Here is a 23,355-nt window from a genome sequence, read left to right on the forward strand (position 1 = left end):
CTATACAGGGTGTACATTAAGTCCAAAAACACATTCAATTATTTATTGCACAAAAACCAAACATTGTACAGATATCATAAATGTCATTTTGAAGAGAAACCCTCAAAGTTTTTTCATGTATACCGTCACAGCGTAATTTGCCAATAGTCAGCGCTAGCTGCAAACATAGCGAGTTCAGGTGCGGAGCGAGCTTTAGTGTGCTACAGCTGTTCAACAGGAGCTCGACAAAAACAAGTGTGCTACAGCTGTACCAAGTACGTAAGAAGCCACCAACAAGGAAGCCCATTTACCACTGGCACAACAAATTCATTACAATGGGTTGCTTGTGCCTGGTAACAAGAAGCAGACGTCCCAGTGGGAAAGAAGTGAATCTGGAGTGCATACGAGAGACATTCATAAGGAGTCCAAAGAAATCAATGTGTTGTGCATCCCATGAACTCTAAATGACTCAATGACAGTGTGGAAAGTTCTGCGACGGAAGCTGTCTATGAAACCATTCAAATTGGAGCTAGTGCGGAAGCTCAATGATGATGAAAAGGACAAGCGTTTTTAGTTCTGTTCGTAGTTGCGACAACTGAATGAGCATGGAGATGGCATTGTTGATCACTTAATTTTTAGCGACGAAGCCACTTTTCACATTAATGGGAAAGTGAACAGGCATAATTGTTGAATCTGAGGTACAAAGCATCCACACAAATGCATTGAATTTGAACGTGATTGCCCAAAGGTAAGTGTTTTTTTGCGCCTTGTCACATAGAAAAGTGTATGGGCCATTCTTCTTCGCCGAGAACACTTTCACTGGATATTGCTACTTGGACATGTTGCAGCAATGGCTGATGCCTCAAATGCAATCTGACTCTCTGTTCTTCTTTCAGCAGGACTATTTTCATCGTGAAGTTTGTGGGTCCCTGAACACAGAGCTGCTGCATCGATTGATCAGCCGTGCTACAGAAGGGTACAGCTGTTTCAGGAAATGACTTCCCCGACCACCAGATCTCACTCCGTATGACTTTTTTCTGTGGGGGCACATTAAGGGTCTGGTGCATGTACCGCCTCTACCATGTGATGTAGCAGAGCTCCAGGAGAGAATACGGGAAGCGACTGACACAGTCGATGATGCCACGCTGGGACAGGTATGGCAAGAATTCGATTACCATATTGATGTCTACCAGATCACTCATTGTTCGCATATCAAATGTTTGTAAAAAAACTTTCCGTTTTTCTCTTCAAAATGCAGTACTTATGACGTCTGTACAATGTTTAGTTCTTGTGCAAGAAATAACTGAAAGCGTTCCCACACTTTATGTACACACTGTATTTATATTCAGTACTTGTTGTCAACTCATTCCATGGTTTCCGGGATATATGAATAGTTTATATGGTTACAGTCAAAAAGACTATTCAGTCTTACAATGTTTCAACTCTTAAATGAGTATTCCCAGAATTAGTTTGTTATACCTCCAATTAACTCACAAACAAATTTGATAGCTATCAATACAAAAAATTAAATATTGGCATTTCAAACAGACTTACCGATGAACAAACCTTTCCTTGATGAAAGGAGAGATACACTGATTTTAACAACTTAAATGTAAATTCACAAAAAAAAAAAAAAAAAAAAAAACTTACGTGGTCTGATCCTTCAAATAACTCATTTGCAATAGCATCTCTCTCATCTTCATTTTGTTCTTCTTGCTCCTCTTCTGATTCTTCATCTTGAATTCGTTTTAAACGTTTGAAACGTTTCTAAAACCAAAGAACACGTAAGTACAGAAGAAGAAAGAGTCTACAAGACACTGAGGTTAATCTATAACTATCACTTACACGTCTTTCAACTTTTACTCCCAAGTTCTCCTCAATTAGATCATAATCTTCATCTTCAAGGCGATCATCATAGTCATCATCGTCATCATCATCCCGTTTCTTACGCTTTGTACTTCCACCTGATCCATCAGAATCTTCTCCATCACTTTCATCAATTGGTGCATCATCTATAAGATCCTTTAGCTCTTCTCGAAGCTTGTCCTCATCATCTGCAACATTAAATGTTTAGTATTAGTTACATTTCAAAACCAACCCTTCCATATGCCACACAATCAAACCAATATTTTTTTCATATTATTTATTACCACAATAAAAACCATCACGATCTATTAACTTAACAACTATTGGCAAAAATTTATTTTTAGTACCTTTGTACATACACAAGAATATGGTAACTGTAGCGTGAAATTAGTTCATAATTATAACAATAATGGAAATTCCTTGATGCAGCTATACATAAAATAAAGGCAACAACTGACCTATAGTGGACTGATGCATGAAGCACAGTTAACAGCAGTCACAATACATTTTGAGCACTAGCTCTTTTTCCAACAACAGTACACACATTCACGCGCACAACCACACAGACACCCAAACCGCACTCCCGTCGATACTGTAAGACTCATTATTGAAAGCAGTTGCCTGAGCTCAAGGAGGTGGGGAGCAGGTAGGGAAGGACCGAAGGACGGGGTAGTGGGAAGGGGGCAGGTCTTTGGACAGATGACTTTCGCAGCTGCACAATAAGACAAGAAAGGTACAGAAGGTACAACAAAAAAGAGGTGTAAGATGAAGGAGACAGGAGGAGGAAAAGGGAAGGGGGAGAAAAAGACAGAAAGGTGAAAATGAAGAGGATGAGAGGGAGGGTGGAGAGGAGGGAGGAGGAGGAGGAGGAGGAGGAGGAGGAGGAGGAGGAGGGGCTAAAAAGGGGGGAATGGAGAGGAGGGGGGAAGGGGAGGGAGGGAGGGAGGGAGAGCACGCACAAGTGCGAGAGGGAGGAAGGGGAGGAAGGGAGGAGGGAGGGGGAAGGACGGAGGTAGAGGGAGAATCCCCTCAAAGGGGAGGTGGAGAGGGAGAGTGGTGGGAGTTGGCAGTGAGTGATCTGGACAGAGAAGGAGCGGTACAGACAAAAGAGAGACGGGATGCGAAGAGACAATTCCCATTTGCATACCTCAGAGAAACTTGTGCTGGAAAGGAATGGCCTTCACAGTAGTGCAGCTTTACTCCACAATTAATGCAATACTGGAAAGTCATGGGTAGAACACAAATAATGGAAGGAGTGAAGGTAACTATTTGCCAAACAGTTGAGGCTTTAAGTAGTTGACAGGCACGTAAACAAGGTTGAAATTTTCACTCATAATCTGGACAATGTCCTTCCTCAGAACTCATACACACCTGGCAACAATGTTGCCGACCATGTGAGTGAATGTGTGTTTTTTGTTAGCCTGTTAGCTCACTGGAAGACACTATCTGAGATCTTAGCAAAGACTTCAGTCATGTTTACGTACCTGTCAACCACTCAACACTTTAACTATATTGTGAGTAGTTATCCTCCTTCCTTTAATGGTACTTATTGATTAGATGTCCTAAAATAATGTTTTACATTCTACATTAATGTGGTTGTTGAAATGAACACAGCTAAAGCACTTTGACACAGAAGATAATGATTTAGTCACAGGATATGTGTGCACTTTGTAATACCTAAATCATATAGGGCTGCCAGAAAAAAGAGAAATCATTAAAGTATGAATATTAACTGTAAGCCTTGTAACTTAGGTAGAGACGAACAGTGCAAGCTGCTTTCGTCAATCCATTACCATGCCATGTGAACCTAGGAAACTGCTGACTTCACGCTCACTGATTGTGAAACGGTGGTAAAAAGTGACACAGTCACATACCATCTCCAAGCAAACGGCCCTAAATGATGTGTATAGAGGCCAGAAGAGTTCCAGACAGCCTCGGATAGACGAGCCTGCAGCAGATACTATGTGAGTGGGCGTGATACACAATTGAGTTTGTGTAGGACTTCCAAGTTTGCATGCACATACCTCTGGACTAGTGTTATTAGTTTCCATTGTACAATGGCCTACATGAATCTACATCTGTATGCCACTTTCACTGCGACAAGTACTTGAACCTAAACGTTTGATTAGAGCAATATAATCTGACATTTCCATTGTTCATGGTTTGTCGAACCATACATTGCTGTGTAAACCCGAATCTTAAAGTTACGGGCCAGGGTGGCCATTTGCTCTGGTAATTAACTAGGGAATCTAGTATGCCTCACCTATGTTTTACACTTACAGAATTTATAAAACTACTTCTGTGTGTATAAAATATTCTCGGTATTCTTGCCGCGTCAGTTCTAGATAAAATCTCGAGCTTTCAACCTCACAGGATGAAACACCGATTGCGGTTCTTCCTTTTTGTGGCGCAATTTCCAGCAAAATAGGAAGAGTCCTGCGTAGACGTGGTATTAGACCGATTTTTCGTCCTCCTAAGAAAATTAAGGAGATGATGCGCCCTGTTAAGGACAATCTCGACCTCAGGGTCCCCGGTGTTTATAATATACCCTGTGAGTGTGGAAGCAATTATATAGGTCAGACTATTCGTACCGTTTCCGACCGCTGTGCAGAACACCAACGCCACATTAAAAATAGAGAGCTTGAGAAATCGGCAATTGCGGAGCACAGCCTCACGAACAAACACAAAATATTGTTCGATGAAACTAAAATTCTGTCCCATGCCTCCACGTACTGGGATTCTGTTATTAAGGAGGCTGTTGAAATCAGAATGAGCCAAAAGAACTTTAACCGCGATAGCGGATACCATCTGAGCTGTGCGTGGAAACGAGCGCTTGATGCAGAGAAGCAGCAGAGACGTTCCTTCCAAGGTTTACGTTTAAACGGAAGCGGTGGCGCCACCGGCGCACACAGTGACACCGTCTGAGACAGCAGCACGTAATCGCCGACCAATCAGAATCCGACCAATCAGAAGCCGTCTTCGGGCTATATAGAGGCTACCATAGCAGCAGTAGAGACAGTCAGCTCCTGACGATGACGATGGAGGTAATCGTCGAAAGCTCGAGATTTTATCTAGAACTGACGCGGCAAGAATACCGAGAATATTTTATACATAAGTGCCGCCGCGAAAAACTTCGTTCTCATACTACTTCTGTGTGTTCACTGGAAAAACATGAAAACATGAAAAGCAGGCCCCTAAGCTAATCCAGAGTTTTGTTTCCTCATCACCACCACATCTACGTCCTTAGCCTAACATCCAAGTCATTCTGTAATGTTCCCAAACACAGTGACCTGAAAAAATTCAGCTTGACTCCATCGCCATTTCACTTGTGTGTGCAACTGCCCATGTACTAAGAAATGGATTACCTAAAATTTTGTGTCACCTCTGATCTGAATTTGAGCTTCTGAATAAGTATGTTCTGAGCTACACTGGGTTATGACAACTTACACACACAAAAATGGTGCAAATAAAGTTAGTAAGGTACTTCATCCCGAAAGGAACTTCATTTGATCAATGCCAGTACCACTGCAGTATAGCAAAATTTCATTTTAACAGCAAAATACCATTGTGTGGGTTAGACTATATGTTGTGAACTGTCGTGGGAGGTTAGAAGTCTGTATAGCTAGAGAGATGCATGGTAGCTATGCATGGAAAAACTGAGTAGTGCTTCAGTTTCTAAATGTGTGATACATGTTAGCAATAGCTTATCATGAAATATATGAAGCACTGAAACAAAGACAGGTTCACACGTGAGTGAAAATCTGAAATTCGGGACATGAGATGTTTGTGACGATGAGGACAACCGCACCAAGTGACAGGAACCAGTGAAAGCAGTTGATTTAATGTTTACAAAGAATAGGCATAGCACAACGATAAATCCTGCACTTTTGTAATAATGATGAAGTGAAAAAGATCACCATTTGAATTCAATAAACAAATTGTTTCTCAAAAATGAAGGTAACCATGTAGAAAAGTAATGGGAGGTACAATCATTAATATGCAAACATTAATTCCATTATTACTTCTATCAATTAGTATGCTGCTTTTCTATACACACAGAGGATCACAACTCATTTTCTGGACACCCTTTTAAGAAAGTGACTGAAAGAAATATGAACAGTAGCACCACAAAGGCATCCTAAGTCTGAATCAATGTGTCTTCAGTCGAAAATATACCTGAGTTATAAGTCTGCAATCAGGGGAACAGAAAGACAAGACTTCTTGTTGAACTTCGCATCCCAATTCAGGTCTTCAGTGATGACACTAGCTTATGACCATTATCAATCACTATGTTCGAGTTAACTTGATAAAGGGAATTTCTTACACTGTAACCAAAAGATGGAACTATTCAAGGGATTCTCCATATGGGTAGTCACAAGACCATTGTGATCAATTCACTTGCTTCAAATGACAAAGGAAAAAGACGTAAGAAAATAGTGTAATATAGCTGACACTTTAATAACTACTACACAATACTGAGAATTCCAATATCTTTGTCAACAGCTTTTAACTGGTTAGAAGTGTGATAAATATGATATCTGTGAACATAAAATCTTCAGATCCTGTGTTGATTCTTTTTAATAAAAACACAAAAGAGAAAAAAAAAGGCAATGTTGGTATGGTAGGATTGGTAATTTCTTTCTCAGATTATGAAGCTGATTTTGCATGGTAAACACTTCAGGAATAATAAACTGTTATTTCCTATACGAAACCTACATAATTAAAAAAGAAAACATTACCTTCTTCTTCATCTTCATCATCACTGTCGACGGCCTTTGCACGTTTATTCTTTTTCCCGTATCCTTCGACTTCCTCATCCTGTTGAGCAACAAACTGAGATCACAAAAAGCTCACACATGAAAGCTTCATAGCAAATGGCTTAATCACAAGACTCAAGAAAAATAAAATACTTCAAATAAAAAATAAAAGTCTTTCAAACCAAAGCTCTCTTTTCCATTAAAAAATGTGTAAGATATAGGCTGGAAGAACTAATAAATTTCTTGATAAATACTGGAAAAAACATGAGCTAATTTTGAGACCAAAGTTCTAAAAAATGCACAGCATCTTTGTTGTAGTGTCTTCTGCAAGAGGATGTTGAACCATTCTGTATGACCTCACTGACTAAACACACCCATGATGGAGTGTGTCACTCATACACACACTCTCTCTCTCTCTCTCTCTCTCTCTCTCTCTCTCTCTCTCTCTCATGTTAATCCTATTTCCCAAGTGTCCAGGACTGATGGAAAGTACTCTAGAAACGGTCAAAGCTTTTGCAAGTAATCTATTTTGTGGGTAAATTAACTTCTTTAGGATTGCTCTGTGAAGCCTCAGTCTAACAACTTCCATTCCAACAGAGATACTGATAGTTTAGATTTATGTTAAATCACTCCATGTACTAGCTACTTGATGATACTGACTGATACCAGATATCGATAGCTGAGCATAAAGTAAAATTATACCATGTCTTTTATTGTATTTACATAGGTTATATTACAGTTATTAATGTTAAGAGTCAGACTGTCCACTTTTGCAACAAGTGCTGATCGTCTTCAAATCTACCTCCTTTTTGAAACAATTTTCTAATGACAAGATTTCCATGTATAGCACTACACTCTCTACTAACAACCATAGGAAGCTAAAAATGTTGTCTGCCACATTGTTTATATATGTTGTGAACAGGTCACATGTTCTTGGGGTGCACAAATGCAACATTTGCTTTCAACAATGTCTCCCCATTTACATATGGTAATATTGTTTCTGCTCTCAGTTTTGCGTCGTCACGCTCTTCAATCTGAAGACTGGTTTAATGCAACTCTTCTCGCTAGTCTATCCTGCGCAGGCCTCTACATCACTGTGTAACTACTGCCTTCACATCTGCTCACCTACGCTCCAAGAATTCTACGCCAGGTGAGCATGAAACAAAACTTCATTACTTTAATACAAAGTGGTACAAGATACTGTTGAGTGAACTTTATTTGTATAGTTATCATATTTAAAGTTAGTTTTAAATGCTTACAAGAGCTAAAGCATACAAGAGTATGGGAAATATATAACAGGTTGGAGAGACTCAAGACCCAGCTATGGCCATGAAAATTAGCAAAGAAGTGCCTGACTGCACTGAGTTGTTAAATTTAATCAAAGCTCAGTGTGCAACTTTAAGTAAAGAACTAGGTTCGGTAAATTCTCAATTAAATGCTCAGAGTCTTAAGTTAAACTTACTACATTCGCAATAAATACCCAGAGTGAGGCTTCAAATGCTCAGAGGGAAACTCAATACTCTAGCATCAAATTTAGGTTTGTCAAGCGCCACAGTAGACTCTCAAAGTAAAGAATTTAGTAATCTATGCGAAGGCATGGGTGCTCTGAAGACTGAATTTGATGCTATAAGTACTAAAGTAGTGAATTTAAAAATAGATTTGAAGAACTATTTGACAAATTCTTTAACCACTCTAACCTTAGTCAGAAACAGAATGACAATTTGCAAGATTTATCAAGAAGTTACAGCTGGGCAATGAGAAAAAATGCAACAATGTAGAATCCGAACTTATTGAAAAGTTAGGATCTATTGAAAATGTGTACAATATTAAATATAATGATGTAAGGCATGGGTTGTATACTTGAGAGTGTAGAGAAGAAAAATGAATTAACGCTGATCATTCAGTTGCATATTACAGGTGTCACTACACGAGTAGATAATGTAGAACAGAATTTCAAAATGAAAATAGCCAACTCTGATATTATAAATGTAATTGGTTTGGAGGAATAATTTGTAGAAATTATAGATTGAAAAGTTACTGAGAGAATAACATCCGGCAACATATCACCTATTCCTTCCTCCGAACTTAATGATACCAGGAAGTGTACGAACAACCTGTGGAAAGAGATTAAGCTTATCCAAGATAAAGTACAAAAAAGGGTATTTTCACCTAACGTTGTATTATCTAGTGAAGCTGTGACTTATTTACAATGGGGAGCTAATTCAGGGTTATCTAGATAATTCCCTAAATTTAAGCCGGACGGAGATGTACATCCAACCCATTTCTTAAAAAGGTTTAACCAAGCATTACCAAAAAATTGGGAAGATTCTAAGAAGATCACATTTTCTGTGGGGTATGTTTTTAGGAAAGTCTCAGAATGGCGTACAGTGAATATTGATAATTTTTGCTCTTGGGAAGACTTTAAAAGAAATTTAAAGAAAATTACTGATCTGCCTGTGCACAAGAGAAGTTAATATCAGATCCATCAGACCTCAGAGACGTTAACATTCTGAGTTAACGGGCGAAGTGACAACCGACAGATCCCGAGTTGTTTTTGGTGTTTCTTCCAAAATAGTTTTCCTGCACCAAATTCCTTTAAAATCTAAAACTATCCTATTATCTTAATGCTTAAAAAACTGAATATGACAATAAAATAGAGACCAACTTACGAGAATCACAGAAAAAAAGTGATATCTAGACAAAATATACTGAATAAAGTAGTGTATTTGTAGAAAATGTAATATGATGTGACTAGCTGAACAACTGTTATACCATAGCATATAGCTTTTCTATTTTGTGTAGAGTATTTTATACCTTGTGTGAGATGGGATATAGATGGGAGGGTTTGTATAAATTTTGAAAGGGGTGGGTATTGTAGCTAAAAGCTTGGTTTACAAGAACAGATAAATCATGACTAACACAAAACACACATCACACCTTTCAAACAACCCACACAAACAAGTGTGCCTGATTCTTCTTCATTTGCCATTTCAATAGGGTTGCTAGGATTTCGTTCGGGGACCTCAAAGGGTGAAGGTGGGACAAGTCCGTTCTGTAGGAGACGATTAACACCAAACCTCTGGCGTCTCACTCACGTACCTGAGAGGTAGGGATACTGGGAAAGGGGGATGGGAAGGGTTTCCTGTCTTTGGGGCTATCTTCTTTGATCCTAGCAATCACACCTATTTTTTCCTTTCTTACTTCTCATCTTGAGGATCTGTCTATCTTTTCCCTCTTTCCATATTCATAAACTTCTATCGCTGAAGTCCTTCCTTACTTCCATGGTTACTAATAACCTACATCTTATCTTTAGATAAGAAGGCCAAAGAATCAGACTACACAAACACACATCCACATATACACACTTCTACGCAATTATGAAATTATAAAGAGACAAAGTCTGTTACAATGTGAGAACCACCAGGTGTTGTAGAGGAAAAGGTGTGTACATAGCGAATTATGCACACATATATGGGGAGTTATGACGGTTCTACATCAAATATACATAAGGCTAGGTGCCCATACATAACGAACTACAAAATAGTAATGAATAACGGATAAATAAGAAAAAAGCATGAGCAACGTCAGTGCAATAAAAACTCTGATGAATTGAAGGATAGTGGGACGTAAGTAGTATATATAGACATAATATCTATTGAAAGTATAGAAGTTGATAAGTAGAGGAGGAATCTAGGGAGTGAGTGATATATTAAAGAATGAATGCGAAGTTCAAGATATAAATTATCTTTACCAGGAAATACTTAATTATAGTATACATAGATATGTATACTAGGGTAATGAACTGTGAGGCCTACTCAGAAAAGATAAGGGGGGTGTACCCGGCCTTCACTAAGTATAAAGGGCAGACATACCTACGTGGAGATAGGATGATCTGTGGCCTAAAAAATAGAGATGTTTTGTAAGGGGCGTACCTACCAGAATGTAAAGAGGAAGTGCTCTCATAAGGTCCACCTACAAGCGAAAGATTGTGCAAGAGAGGACAGAGAATTGTTAGTGAAATACATTGTTAACTGACGAAAAGGAAACTTGTATGTCTACTCATTTTATAAGCAGAAAGAGGCTCAAAAGTTCCTGTACCTAGCGCTATTCGACGGAGAAGAAGTCGATAGATTTTCAAGCAGCTGACTATCCCGTAAAGAAGAGGGGCTGCAAAATTCCAAATAAGTCACCTCATAAAGAAGCGGAATGTGGTTTGGGGAAATAAATCAGTATAACTCACACTCACACTTTAAGTCGTCAGAACATTAGAATATATATAGTAGATTTCTTAATTTAATGAGACTGGGAGTGAGAGAGGAGGAAGGGAGACCAAGGGTAGACGGGGGCATGTCCCATTCACCCATCGCTGCAAGCCAGTATATGGGACATATCAATGGCAAAGCTTGAAAATTAGTAACATGGAAGGCAACTTGCTTCTTCTGTTATGTAGGCAACACATTTGGAACTTCGCCACATGGGTAAGAACAATTAGAAGATTTCCTACGTTTAAATTCAATACATCCCAACATACCTTTCACAATGGAAGTGGAAACAGCTATTTCTGATTATGTTGCTTAATGATGAATGCAGAAAGAAAACTGGGACAAAACATTTGCTATAAATCCACTTACACCAAACTCTACCTGTATGCTGACTGTCATCACTACCCAGAACAGAGAAGTGGTGTTCTCAAGGCATTGGTACAAAGGTTTCATACTCTGTCCATTTCTGAAAACTTAGCAGCTAAAATAGTCCATCCAAAAACAGGATCCTGCAGCAATGGTTACACAGAACAGCATCAGTTGAAATGGGACACAACACAGGAGGCGGCAGAGAAGTCACAAGCAATAGCCTTCCTTCCACACACTGGAGCTCTGTCCATGACAATCAAATATATTATCAAAAAGTAAAAGGAGCAAGGAAGATTCCACATACCAGGCATGATTAAATCATTCCTGGGCAGCATAAAAGACAATTCAGGCTTCTGCAGGTTGGAAGAGCACCAGACCCATTGTCAGTGTGGTTTATCATACATAAGCCAAGCTGTCAGAACCACGGAAGAACTCTACACTGAACATTAACAGCACACATGCTTAGCGCAACAGTGCACGACAGCACTTATAGAGTATCATTTAGAAATTAGATATTCATGAATTTTAACCAAATTATAATACTGACATGGACTTCTATCTTCTAGGATTCCACTAAAATAGAATCTTTTGCAATTAAAATCGTATAATTCCTTTTAATCATCACTCGTGGTACTGCCACAGTAAAACCTGAGATACTACATTATACATTACATTGAACAATAAGAACCGAATCCAGGGCATGCAAATAGAAAAACAAAGGTCAAACAATGTGATGGACAGAGTTATGCTGAGGATATTGGACACAATGTCAGTGAGCCATGCTGGATACTTAAGTGCAAACCGGGTAATGAATGCCCGGCGCATCAACAGCACCTGCAGGTATAAATAATAGCCACAGCAGCCTCCTGGTGTAAGTATATTAGTGCACTTAATGTTGAGAATTCTATAGATGAAATACCATGCATGACGACGATTTGCATGAGAAATTTTCCCTTGTGATACATGCCAGAAAAAATAAGCATCATGGGTCAAGAGGAAAGTTTGGTACGAGTCATCGACTTTGGTTATGGTGGCAGACTGATGTGTAGCTTAGCCCATTTGAAAAAATTGCCAGTAACATAACATTATAGTCACTGTATTATTAAGGCTTTTGTCACGTTTCCTATGTCACTGGTCAACGCTGATGACTTTTACTGAAAATTCCTCTATGTTCGAATCATAATGTAAATTAACTGCTAGTGCAGGCAGCACAACAGGGATAGGAGAGCTGCCATACATTTGAAAAATGTCCATAATATCAAAACTACAGACATCATGAAGTTATGCACAGGATCACATTTACAAGAGTGTGTTCCGTATTAGTACTACCTAACAGCATCTGTTTTTAACAAAAGGTTCACACATTTTCAACTGGAAATTTCTAGGTGACTTTAAATGATCTGATTACTCATTTGCCACAATGACAACATTCTTTTCGCACCATGTGACTTATATACATAAATGTCTCACAAAAAGACACAGTATTTACAATTTAGTTTTCACACCTGTTTATAATTAGGCCAACTGTATGATCAGACAAAGGTGCTGACCTTGAAGCATCAAAATAGTACGTACAATACTACATTTCTAAATAAATAATAAAATTCTACAGACTAAATGAATATATGGATTGTTTCTGTGCAGGTGGTGACATTTTCATTAGAGCACGTATGCTTCCCAACAGAAGTAAAAACGGAAAACAAATTCCAGGCCCCCTCCCCCCGTCCCCCAATAACATGTTTTACTTGTGTGTAAATACACATGGTTAGCATTTTGCCACACAGTTTGTGCCTGTTTGCCCTCAGGCTGATGTGGTGGGTATGGTTTCAGTCCTTGCAAATTGCACATTTTAAGACTAATAGACAAATATGAAAAATATTTCACTACTTCTGTGACTTGTTGACATACATAACACACGTGTACTTTTAGAATCTCTACTGTTCCACAGGGTAAGCAAGAGGAGGATAATATTAACCCGTTGACTATAAACTAATTTTCTGCAGTCAACACGGAATCATTGAATCAAAATATTACTTCCAATCTACAGGCTAATTTGACATGATCCGCAAACAAAATGACCAACATTAAATAGCCAGGAACTTTGTAATTACATGAAGAACATACTATAACATTTATACAGTAAGAAATTGGTTCTTGCACCATAATGGTCTGTACATAATTGCACACAAGACGGTAAAAGTGCACTTTGAGTGTCAGTGGCTTTTGCATTACATGCGGTAGTAGGTAGCTGTTTTCATGGTGAATAATGGTAAGTGAACACGACAAATAATGAGCACAGTATACAATGAGTCTGATGATTAGATAAGATGGCAGAACTAATGAGAAAATAGCATTCGATAAGTCGCCCTGACATGTAATGGAACATAGTGAGCGGAATTTTGTATAAAAGAGAATATTATGTAAAAGTAAAACTGTAGTTTTAGGTTCCTGTGTGACCACAAATTCAGAAATTGGGACATTTCAAATTTCCTCCAGTCACATTTGTTGGCATTATCAACACACAACCAAATTATAACACTGAAATAAGAAACAGTATCCCAACAAATCCTGCCTTATTCTGAGAAACACACAATACAATAAATACATACGAAATCCAGTTGGCTAACCAACTTTATAATCCATTATAGCCAGATAAATAAATGTAAATCTCACATTAACAAAAATTCATCAATTCACATTTTCACTGACACTAGTCATTGGATTTAGTGCTCCTCTATATCACCATCCAAGGAAAAAGAATTGCCAACAGCTTCACACAGCAGAAGAGCAACCAACACTGTTACATGCACTGGTAACACAATGTGTCATAGTGTTACAGTAGTCTTCAGCATCTCTAGAGAAATTTCTCTCCACCTTTCACAACTGTGTCTTAATGGACGCCATACAATGTAATTTCAACACAAGAAGGAACATAGTACCTATAACAAGGGTAATTAACTAGGCTACAAAAAAAGCATCGTTAAAATGTCATACGACCAGCTCTTACAGGAAATAGAGGGGGGGGGGGGGGGGGGGGGGGGGGGAGGCGGCTACCGATAAATTGAGAAAATAAGTCACAAATATGTGAAATTAATAAAACAGCAGTGTTGTTGTTGTGGTCTTCAGTCCCAAAACTGGCTTGATGCTGCTCTCCATGCTACTCTATCCTGTGCAAGCTTCATCATCTCCAAGTAACTACTGCAACCTACATCCTTCTAAATTTGCTTACTGTGTTGGTCTCCTCTACAGTTTTTAACCCCCCCCCCCCCCCCTCCCTGCTTCCCTCCAGTACTAAATTGGTGATCCCTTTATGCCCCAGAATGTGTCTTACCAACTGATCCCTGATCCATTCTTCTAGTCAAGTTGTGCCACAAATTTCTTTTCTCCTCAATTCTATTCAGTGCCTCCTCATTAGTTACGCGATCTACCCATCTAATCTTCAGCATTCTTCTGTAGTGCCACATTTGAAAAGGTTCTATTGTCTTCCTGTCCAAGTTTCATTTCCATACCACACCATATTTATACTTTGAAAAAGAACTTTCTGACACTTAAACCTATACTCATTAACAAATTGCTTTTCTTCACAAATGATTTTCTTACCATTGCCAGCCTACATTTTATATCCTCCCTACTTCAACCATCATCATTTATTTTGCTTCCCAAACAGCAAAACTCATATACTACTTTAAGTGCCTCCTTTCCTCAACTAATTCCCTCAGCATCACCTCTACATGTACAAAGATATTCTGCAAGCCACCATACTCCATTATCCTTGTTTTGTTCATGCTCATCTTACATCCTCTTTTCAAGACACTGTCCATTCTATTCAACTGCTTTTCCAAGTTCTTTGCTGTCTTTAACAGAATTACAATGTCATCAGCGAACCTCAAAGTTTTTTATTTTTTCTCCCTAGACTTTTAATTCCTACTCCAGTTTTATCTTTTGTTTCCTTTACTGTCTGCTCAATATACATACTGAATAACATTGGGGATAGGCTATAACCCTGTCTCACTCACTTCTCAACCACTGCTTCCCTTTTGTGTCTTTCGACTCTTTTCTTGTTTCTGTACAAATTATGGTTAACTTTTTGCATCATGTATTTTACCCCTGCCACCCTTTAGAATTTGAAAGAGAGTATTCCATTCAACATTGTCAAAAGCTTTTTCCAAATCTACAAATGCTATAAACGTCTTTCAGTGCTTTGTCAAATTCTTCCTGGAGTATCATTTCTCACTTCTCATCTTCATCTACGTCCTCTTCCATATCCATAATACTGCCCTCAAGTACATCTCCCTTGTATAGACACACTATGGGTCATCTCAACCTTCTGCTTTCCCTTCTGAGCTCTTGATATTCTTATAGGTGGTTCTCTTTTCTCTAAAGGTCTCCTCAATTTTCCTGATAGCAGCACCTATCTTACCCCTAGTGATATATACTTCTACATCTTTACATTTGTCCTCTAGCCATTCCTGCTTAGCCATCTTGCACTTCCTGTCAATCTCATTTTTAGAAGTTTGTATTCCATTTTGCCTGCTTCATTTATTGTTTTTTATATTTTCTCCTTTCATCAATTAATTTCAATATATCTTGTATTACCCAAGGATTTCTACTATCCCTTGTCTTTTTACCTATTTGATGTCTGCTGCCTTTACTGTTTCATCTCTCAAAGCTACCCATTCTTCTTCCACTTTATTCCTTTCCCCTGTTCTTGTCAATAGTTCCCTACTGCTCCCTTTGAAACTCTCTACAACCTCTGGTTGTTTCAGTTTATCCAGATCCATCTCCTTAAAATCCTGCCTTTCTGCAGTTTTAATCTGTAGTTCATAATCAATAAATCGTGGACAGAGTCCACATCTGCCCCTAGAAACGTCTTACAATTTAAAACCTGATTTTGAATTTTCTGTCTTATCATTATATAATCAATCTGAAACCTTTCGATGTCTCCAGGTCTCTTCCATGTAAACAAGCTTCCGGCATGATTCTTAAAGCAAGCATTAGCAATGATTAAATTATGCTCTGTGCAAAATTCTACCAGGTGGCTTTGTCTTTCATTTTTTTGCCGCAGTCCATATTCACCTATTACTTTCCCTTCTCTTACTTTTCTTACTACTGAATTCCAGTCCCCCATGACTATTAAATTTTCATCTCACTTAACTATCTCAATAACTTCTATTATCTCATCATAAATTGCCTCAACCTCGTCCTGTATATTACGTAGTTATCAGTGACATAATAGACATTCAATATGAGTTTAGTTCAACGTCTTCCAAGACAATAGTTAACACTCTCACAAGCAAATTCTGCTATTAAACTGAAACAATTCTAGAGATGATTTAAGTATAACATTAGAAAATAAACTGACTTGGTGTTTCAGTGGTTAATTCTTTTGACTGTATGAATCACAACACATTTTTACAGGAACAGAAAGCATATTATTAATTATGTTTGGCAGCTTCTTCAGTTAAAAAAATAATGAACAGAATGTGTACAAACCACTGCCTACTACCAGATGGTTAGATATTTGTTTCCCACAGAATTTAGTTGATGGATAGCATGCTAGAAGATGATAGTGTCATTCAAATGCTTAGCCAGAATACTATCTACACTTTGCTTCTAAAGGATTACAACTTGGATTTGCTTAAATGACATAGGCCTATTGCAACTAAGTGAGGATCACATCCCAAAATTTTCAGCTGGAGACATACCAAAATGCTGCTCATAAACTCAACAATAACCTCATTAAATATTCTAAGGAACACAGTTAAATAAAATGTATTGAACCATGCAGACAATAACAACATATGCACATTTTACATTGCACACCAATGCATCTTGGTCTACATATGTCACAGTGAATTAAAAGCTTAGACTTGCTTGTGTGTCTACAGTAATCTCTTAGTTGATATGACAAATGTTATCATCTAAGTCACTGACATAAATGGTGAAAATAGTATAAGCAAAATAGCAACAGAAAAACTGTATCTGTTAGGTAATGGCTAATTTCTATTCTGTAATTGGGCACTCAAACCATTATTGTTACCAGTTGTCCATGGAAATTTCAAATAACAAATAACTACAATGGCAAGCCAAAATTAAGATAGCTATGCAATGATTTGAACTCTATTACCAATTAACGTTGGGTAACAAAACATGCTGCCCTTTGCCATTTTTCATTCTATTTCCACACGGACAGGGAGAACTGATGCTGCACTTAATTTTATTCGCCCAATCCCAGCAACCTGGGCATAGGGAGGAAACGGAAACCTTCCAAAATTAATGGTTGCATGCAGATGACCAACTATTTTTAATTTATTAGAGGTACAAATAAAAATGTAAAAATAAATATCTGTGTTAATTGCAAAACCTACCACATGCGTACTTAATATGTTACTTACTGTGCAAACTTTTGCACAAATTCTATGGAACCTAAATCCAAATGAAAAGTATTTGCAAGTTTATCAAATACTACCAACCCTGATATGTTTACATCGCTATACACATAATTAGCTGTAACTCTCATAGAAGATAAAAAATAAATTTGGTGATGTCAGCATGATTTCTTCTCAATTTAGGGTACTCATACGACCACTGATAAAATTCAACACAAAAAATATTCCTGTATTAGTGCATGGAATTTAAACCTAAATATCTCAATAATTCGGTCCAAAGGGAATAAAACTGAATAACGCTTCCTCACTCTGATAAATGGGAGTATTGTCATTCATTCTCCACGTGAACGACATGTGAATAACTGTATACCGTACATACACACACAATTGAAAAAAAAAATAAATGTTTCTTTTACCTCACTTTCTTCCGCTTCGGAGTCGAGAAAGTCCGCCATAACTCTGAAGGGAGAGTCTCAAGAAGTGGCGAGGAACAATTCTATATCTTCAAAACAGTTTTTCCTACGTGGTACGCTACTTTATGTTCCAAGGAGAGAAAAGGGTGGCAGACGATTCTAGGTTTATTACGGGTGGGACAGAATATTTTATATTTGTTTATGAACTTTCATTCTACCACATTAATACTGGCTCCAATATTAATATGGACAAAACATTAATCCATATTTACATTAGAGCCACCATTTAACACAAATATAACATGGCTGCCAAATGACAGATTCTTTTTGCAAAGAATTTAAATATCACATTGTGAGTGGAATATCTTACAAGGTAACAAGAAGACAAAGAAAATGAAGATGAGAATTTAAATTGTTTGTTGCCTTATTCGATAAGTATATAAGAAATACCTGTTACACAAAAATTACTAAGTAACACAGAGATTCGTAATTTTGATAATAAATTCAATTGGGAGGAGCACACCACAGAACTGCTGAAGCGTCTTAACAAATCTCTGTTTGCAATGCGAATTTTGTCAGACGTAGGGGATATAAAAATGAAAAACCTGGCATACTATGCTTACTTTCATTCCATAATGTCATATGGGATTATTTTTTGGGGTAATTCATCAAGCCAAGCTAAAGTTTTCCGGGCACAAAAACGTGCAGTAAGAATTATATGTGGTGTGAACTCAAGAACATCCTGCAGAAGCCTGTTTAGGGAACTAGGGATACTAACTACAGCTTCCCAATATATTTATTCCTTAATGAAATTTGTCATTAAAAATATATCACTTTTTCAAACCAACAGCTCAATTCATGGAATCAATACTAGAAATAAGAATAATCTTCACAAGGATTTAAAGTCACTTAGTCTTGTACAAAAAGGTGTGCATTATTCAGGAACACACATTTTCAATAACTTGCCAGCAGCCATAAAAAGCTTAACAACCAATGAAATTCAGTTTAAGAGAAGCCTAAAGGATTTATTGGTGGCCAACTCCTTCTACTCCATTGATGAATTTCTGAGGAAAACCAACTGATTTGTATATAAGTACAACATAACTTCTGCACAATTTCAGTGCAGTAATGTGTTCACTGAAAATTTGTGTGTGTGTGTGTGTGTGTGTGTGTGTGTGTAAGTATAATCTAACTTCTGCACCATTTCAGTGCAGTAATGTGTTCATTGTAAATAAGTATTACAGTAGTTGTATTACATGTTTCTTACCTTATAAATAAATATAAAACTTTTTTATTTTAAATTCAGTGCAATAGTATTTGTAAAATGACTCTTAGTGTTCATTAAAAAATGACGATCATTCCACTTGGGACCTGTGGAATGGTACATTAGCTTATTTGTTTTAGTTTAAATATTTGTCATGTATTATTGTTTTTCTGACATGTTCCACATCCTGGAGGACCTCCTCACTACGGATCAATTGGAATGAAAGTAAATCTAATCTAATCTAATCTAATACACATTTTCTACATTTGACTTCGTGGCAGTATTGTGACACTATTTGACGTGGAAGATTTGACTATAAGGACGAGTTTCAATAGACTAATGAATATACCAGGTTTTGTCAAATACATTTATTATAGAATTAAGTGTTCTCAGATGAATTTAATTTTTCATCGTCAGTCATTTAACACCCACTGTTCGATAAAGAACGATTTTCCGTTTGTTATGGTTTTTAGCTACAGAGCTACAAGTTGTTTTTGCATACCTTCTAATTTAATCTTCCCTATCAACAATTTTCCACTTTTTCTGTTTATTTGTGTAAGTTTGGATTGATTACAATACTAGTGGGATCTACAAAAATAACTAATTCTGCTTCTTATGTATTAGATGGAGGATCTTTTACATATCTGAGGAACACAAGTGGACATAAGACTGAGCCTTGGGGAACTCCATACATGATTTCTTCCAGTCAGAGATCAACTTTTTGTGTAGGGTAAACGGTTCTAAATTCTAGGCCATTATTCTATCATAATGCTACCACATAGAATTCGGAATCAAGCACCAGTTAAGAGAGCAGCATGTTCATCAAGACCTAACACATCACATTCAAAGCCATTTATTGAGATATGATTGTACTCTTGAAGCTGAGTAATTCTGTTTATTGCTCCCTGTAAAATTATCGTTTCCCTAACCCAGAAGCAGTTTATAAAAAATTTACAAGTTTTTCAAGAACTATACTAAAACAAAAGTTAAAAAAATCATGTGTGTAAGTCAACTAAGACCGCTAATGTACACATAAATTCTGTCTGTTGATGAAACGAAAGTTGTTATGAGCAAACTGTAGCAGTGGACAAACGGAATAGCGATGTATGGGTGCCTATGGCATGATGTAAGCGCTAAAGTAGCTTCAAACAATAAAACACTGGTATTGAGTGGCAAACTAATTTTTCATCTCATGACTTCTTTTGGGTGAACCCAATTATCAAATTTTGGCATAAAACGTAGGATATAAGACAAGAAATTAAAAGGAGTCCATTGCAACAACCCAGTCACAGCAGAGAATATGCCTGTTAAAAGTGATACAGAGTGTCTTGTCACTTACCACTCCACATCATCAGTGCTCAACTAATATAGAACATTAAACATTGTACACACAAAATACTTTCAACAATGGGTTGCATCAGAGAAAGTAATGGCTTTGACGAAATTGCCATGTGATAGATGTTTACTAAAGACTATCATATTATTTAGATTAAATGTATCAGAAAAATTACTAATAAAGGCATAAATATGTTGGCCAACCTGTAGTACTCTAAAATTCCTGGGATTTGGGAATAGAAAAGAAGTATACTCTTCAAATTTCAGCACAAATCTAATGATACAGTTCTGCTGAAATGTGTATCGATATGATAGATAAAACTGTTTGGATATCAAGACAAGTGTTTCACGATTAAATTGTAATATGCCCATAGATCATCTTGGAGGTATTTCCCAAAGTGTTGAAGTGAACTAGTATTAATGTTCTTGAACCATCACAATGTTGACACCAGAATTCGAATGTAGCTGATAGAAAATTGTCTCATATGCTTGTGGTGCATATCTGTGCAGTCCATCACTTCCTCTACGTCCATCAAAATCCATTGCAAACTGAGCTGTGTTGAGAGTCCTGAATATGACAAAGCAAACATGTTGCAATTTATAGTAGATAGAACACACGAGTAAAACAGCCAGTTGGCTGAGTGCTAATCTCTTCTTGTTTACGTGGTCATGTAACAGCGATCGACCATGTCGGCAAAGACATTATGTATGCATTGGTGCCGGCCGGAGTGGCCGTGCGGTTCTAGGCGCTACAGTCTGGAGCCGAGCGACCGCTACAGTCGCAAGTTCGAATCCTGCCCCGGGCATGGATGTGTGTGATGTCCTTAGGTTAGTTAGGTTTAATTAGTTCTAAGTTCCAGTTAAGTCGCATAGTGCTCAGAGCCATTTGAACCATGGCCATATGCGTTGGTAAGGTGCAGACAAATAAAAGCTATCATTCATTTTTCTGTGTAAATGATTTTGTTTTTGCTCTCTCTCGTATGTGGAAGGATGGCTAAGATGTATTGCTTAAAATGTTATTAGTGTTATGTATTACATGTGTGTATGAATAAGAGAGAGAATAAGAGAGAGAAGATCAATGAGAATCTGAGTGATATCATTAGTCCAGGTGAAGCAGGTATGTTAGATAACGGTAATACTGTTGCAGAGCAGATAGTAACAGATTGTAGGTTATACACAGATGCAGTAGAAAAGGTTATTCAGAAAAAAAGAAAATGAAATAGTGAAAAAGGTAAACATTAACCTACAAGCAGTGGAAAATAGGATCTGCAATCTTTTAGAAGAAAATATTATCGTTCTCGAAATATACGACAGTGAACAAACCATTGGTATTTACCCACAAATTGTCATGAGTCCCACAGCAGGTACCAGTGATGGTTGTAAGTGCAAAATATAAACATATCCACAACTCAAATACCTAAGCAATTACCTACCAGAATAACAGCCCTAACTACAATAACAACATAAATACGACCGAAAATGCCACGTATCTATCAACTATTTATGCAGACTCTCGTGGTAAAATAAAATGTGTGGCTGCGAAACATTTTAATGATAGTGCTTTGGATTTGATTTTGAATTGAATTGAAATGTTTATATGTTTTAAGTTTATGCTTTTAATAACTGGCTGATTAATGAAGATTAAGATGACCAAAATTTTTGTTCATGTTAAGAGTTACTTTAATATGAGCCAGTCTAGAAACACCTTACATTTAATTTGAAAACTGAAATAACATTTTTGTATTTGCCTCAGCTAATCTTTTTAAGAAACATTAGATCTTTGTTATAATTTCCAAGTGCCCCCACATATGAGGGAATTGTTCTTACCGCCATTAACAAATAATTGAAGTCTGAGTCGTGGCTCTGGATCTCGGTAAGCACCTAAAAATAAAAATCTTAAAAACTATGTTTCTTCCGCTGCATGAGGAAAAAATATTTGCTATGTTTTGAGCGGGCAATCTCTTTGCTTCCGCTAAATTCGTGAATTAAAAATGCCACATAATGGCGACTGTTGCTGCAGCGGCGGCTGCAACTGTTGAGCTAAAAATTCCTCAGAATACTGATTTTAAAATGAAATGGACATGACACAGGGCTCACCTTCTACAAATAAAGGTGAAAAATAACTTTAAACTACTATATTATTGAATAAACATCACAAATGAGCTTACATTCGTCAGCAATTAACAAACATGTCCAACGTCTACAACATCATATAATAGATAAAAAATAGATAGTAGAATAACAACTGAATGCTGTTCTTCTCCACATCAAACTTACATAGATTATATTGTGCATAATTAGTAATCTTTGCATTCAAATATTGAAATTAACATTTTGCATAATAATAATAATACAAGTTCCTAGGCTGTCAGTTCATTATGAACTGAAATAACTCGATAAACTCGTGAAAATATCTCTGCATTCACAGGTAAAATTACACCTCAGCAGTGTGTAGCATTACTGGCATTTACTAATTATAAGTCATTCTTTGCCCACAACACATGAAGTACCTTTGGTGTTATACACACCTTACACTTATGTTCTATAGCAAATTAGGATCAACTGGTGTCTCAAGTTTGGAACACATAAATACTGAGAATACAATATACAACATATGCTTCTACAAGCCTCTTTAGTATTACAATTAAAAAATATTATACACACTAATAGAAATTCATTCAGCTTTGTATGTTGTTGCATATTCTTGAATAAAATTTTAAA

The 23,355-nt window shown here is 37.2% G+C and overlaps 1 protein-coding gene across 2 annotated transcripts in view; it reads right to left on the bottom strand.

Moving 5' to 3' along the window:
* Nucleotides 1-18,349, bottom strand: part of LOC126412530 (transcription elongation factor SPT6) — a 163,307-nt gene extending 144,958 nt beyond the window's left edge. For both annotated transcript variants that reach the window (XM_050082184.1, XM_050082176.1), the window contains exons 1-4: nucleotides 18,039-18,349; nucleotides 6,585-6,663; nucleotides 1,825-2,033; nucleotides 1,630-1,746 (exon numbers count right to left, since the gene is read on the bottom strand). In XM_050082184.1, the coding sequence (XP_049938141.1) occupies nucleotides 1,630-1,746; nucleotides 1,825-2,033; nucleotides 6,585-6,663; nucleotides 18,039-18,077 (444 nt within the window). In that variant the 5' untranslated portion in view covers nucleotides 18,078-18,349. The remainder of the gene's footprint in view (nucleotides 1-1,629; nucleotides 1,747-1,824; nucleotides 2,034-6,584; nucleotides 6,664-18,038) is intronic.
* Between the last annotated feature and the right edge of the window lie 5,006 nt (nucleotides 18,350-23,355).

This window comes from Schistocerca serialis, chromosome 1 (genome assembly GCF_023864345.2).
Source record: "Schistocerca serialis cubense isolate TAMUIC-IGC-003099 chromosome 1, iqSchSeri2.2, whole genome shotgun sequence".
Classification (NCBI taxonomy): Eukaryota; Metazoa; Arthropoda; class Insecta; order Orthoptera; family Acrididae; genus Schistocerca; species Schistocerca serialis.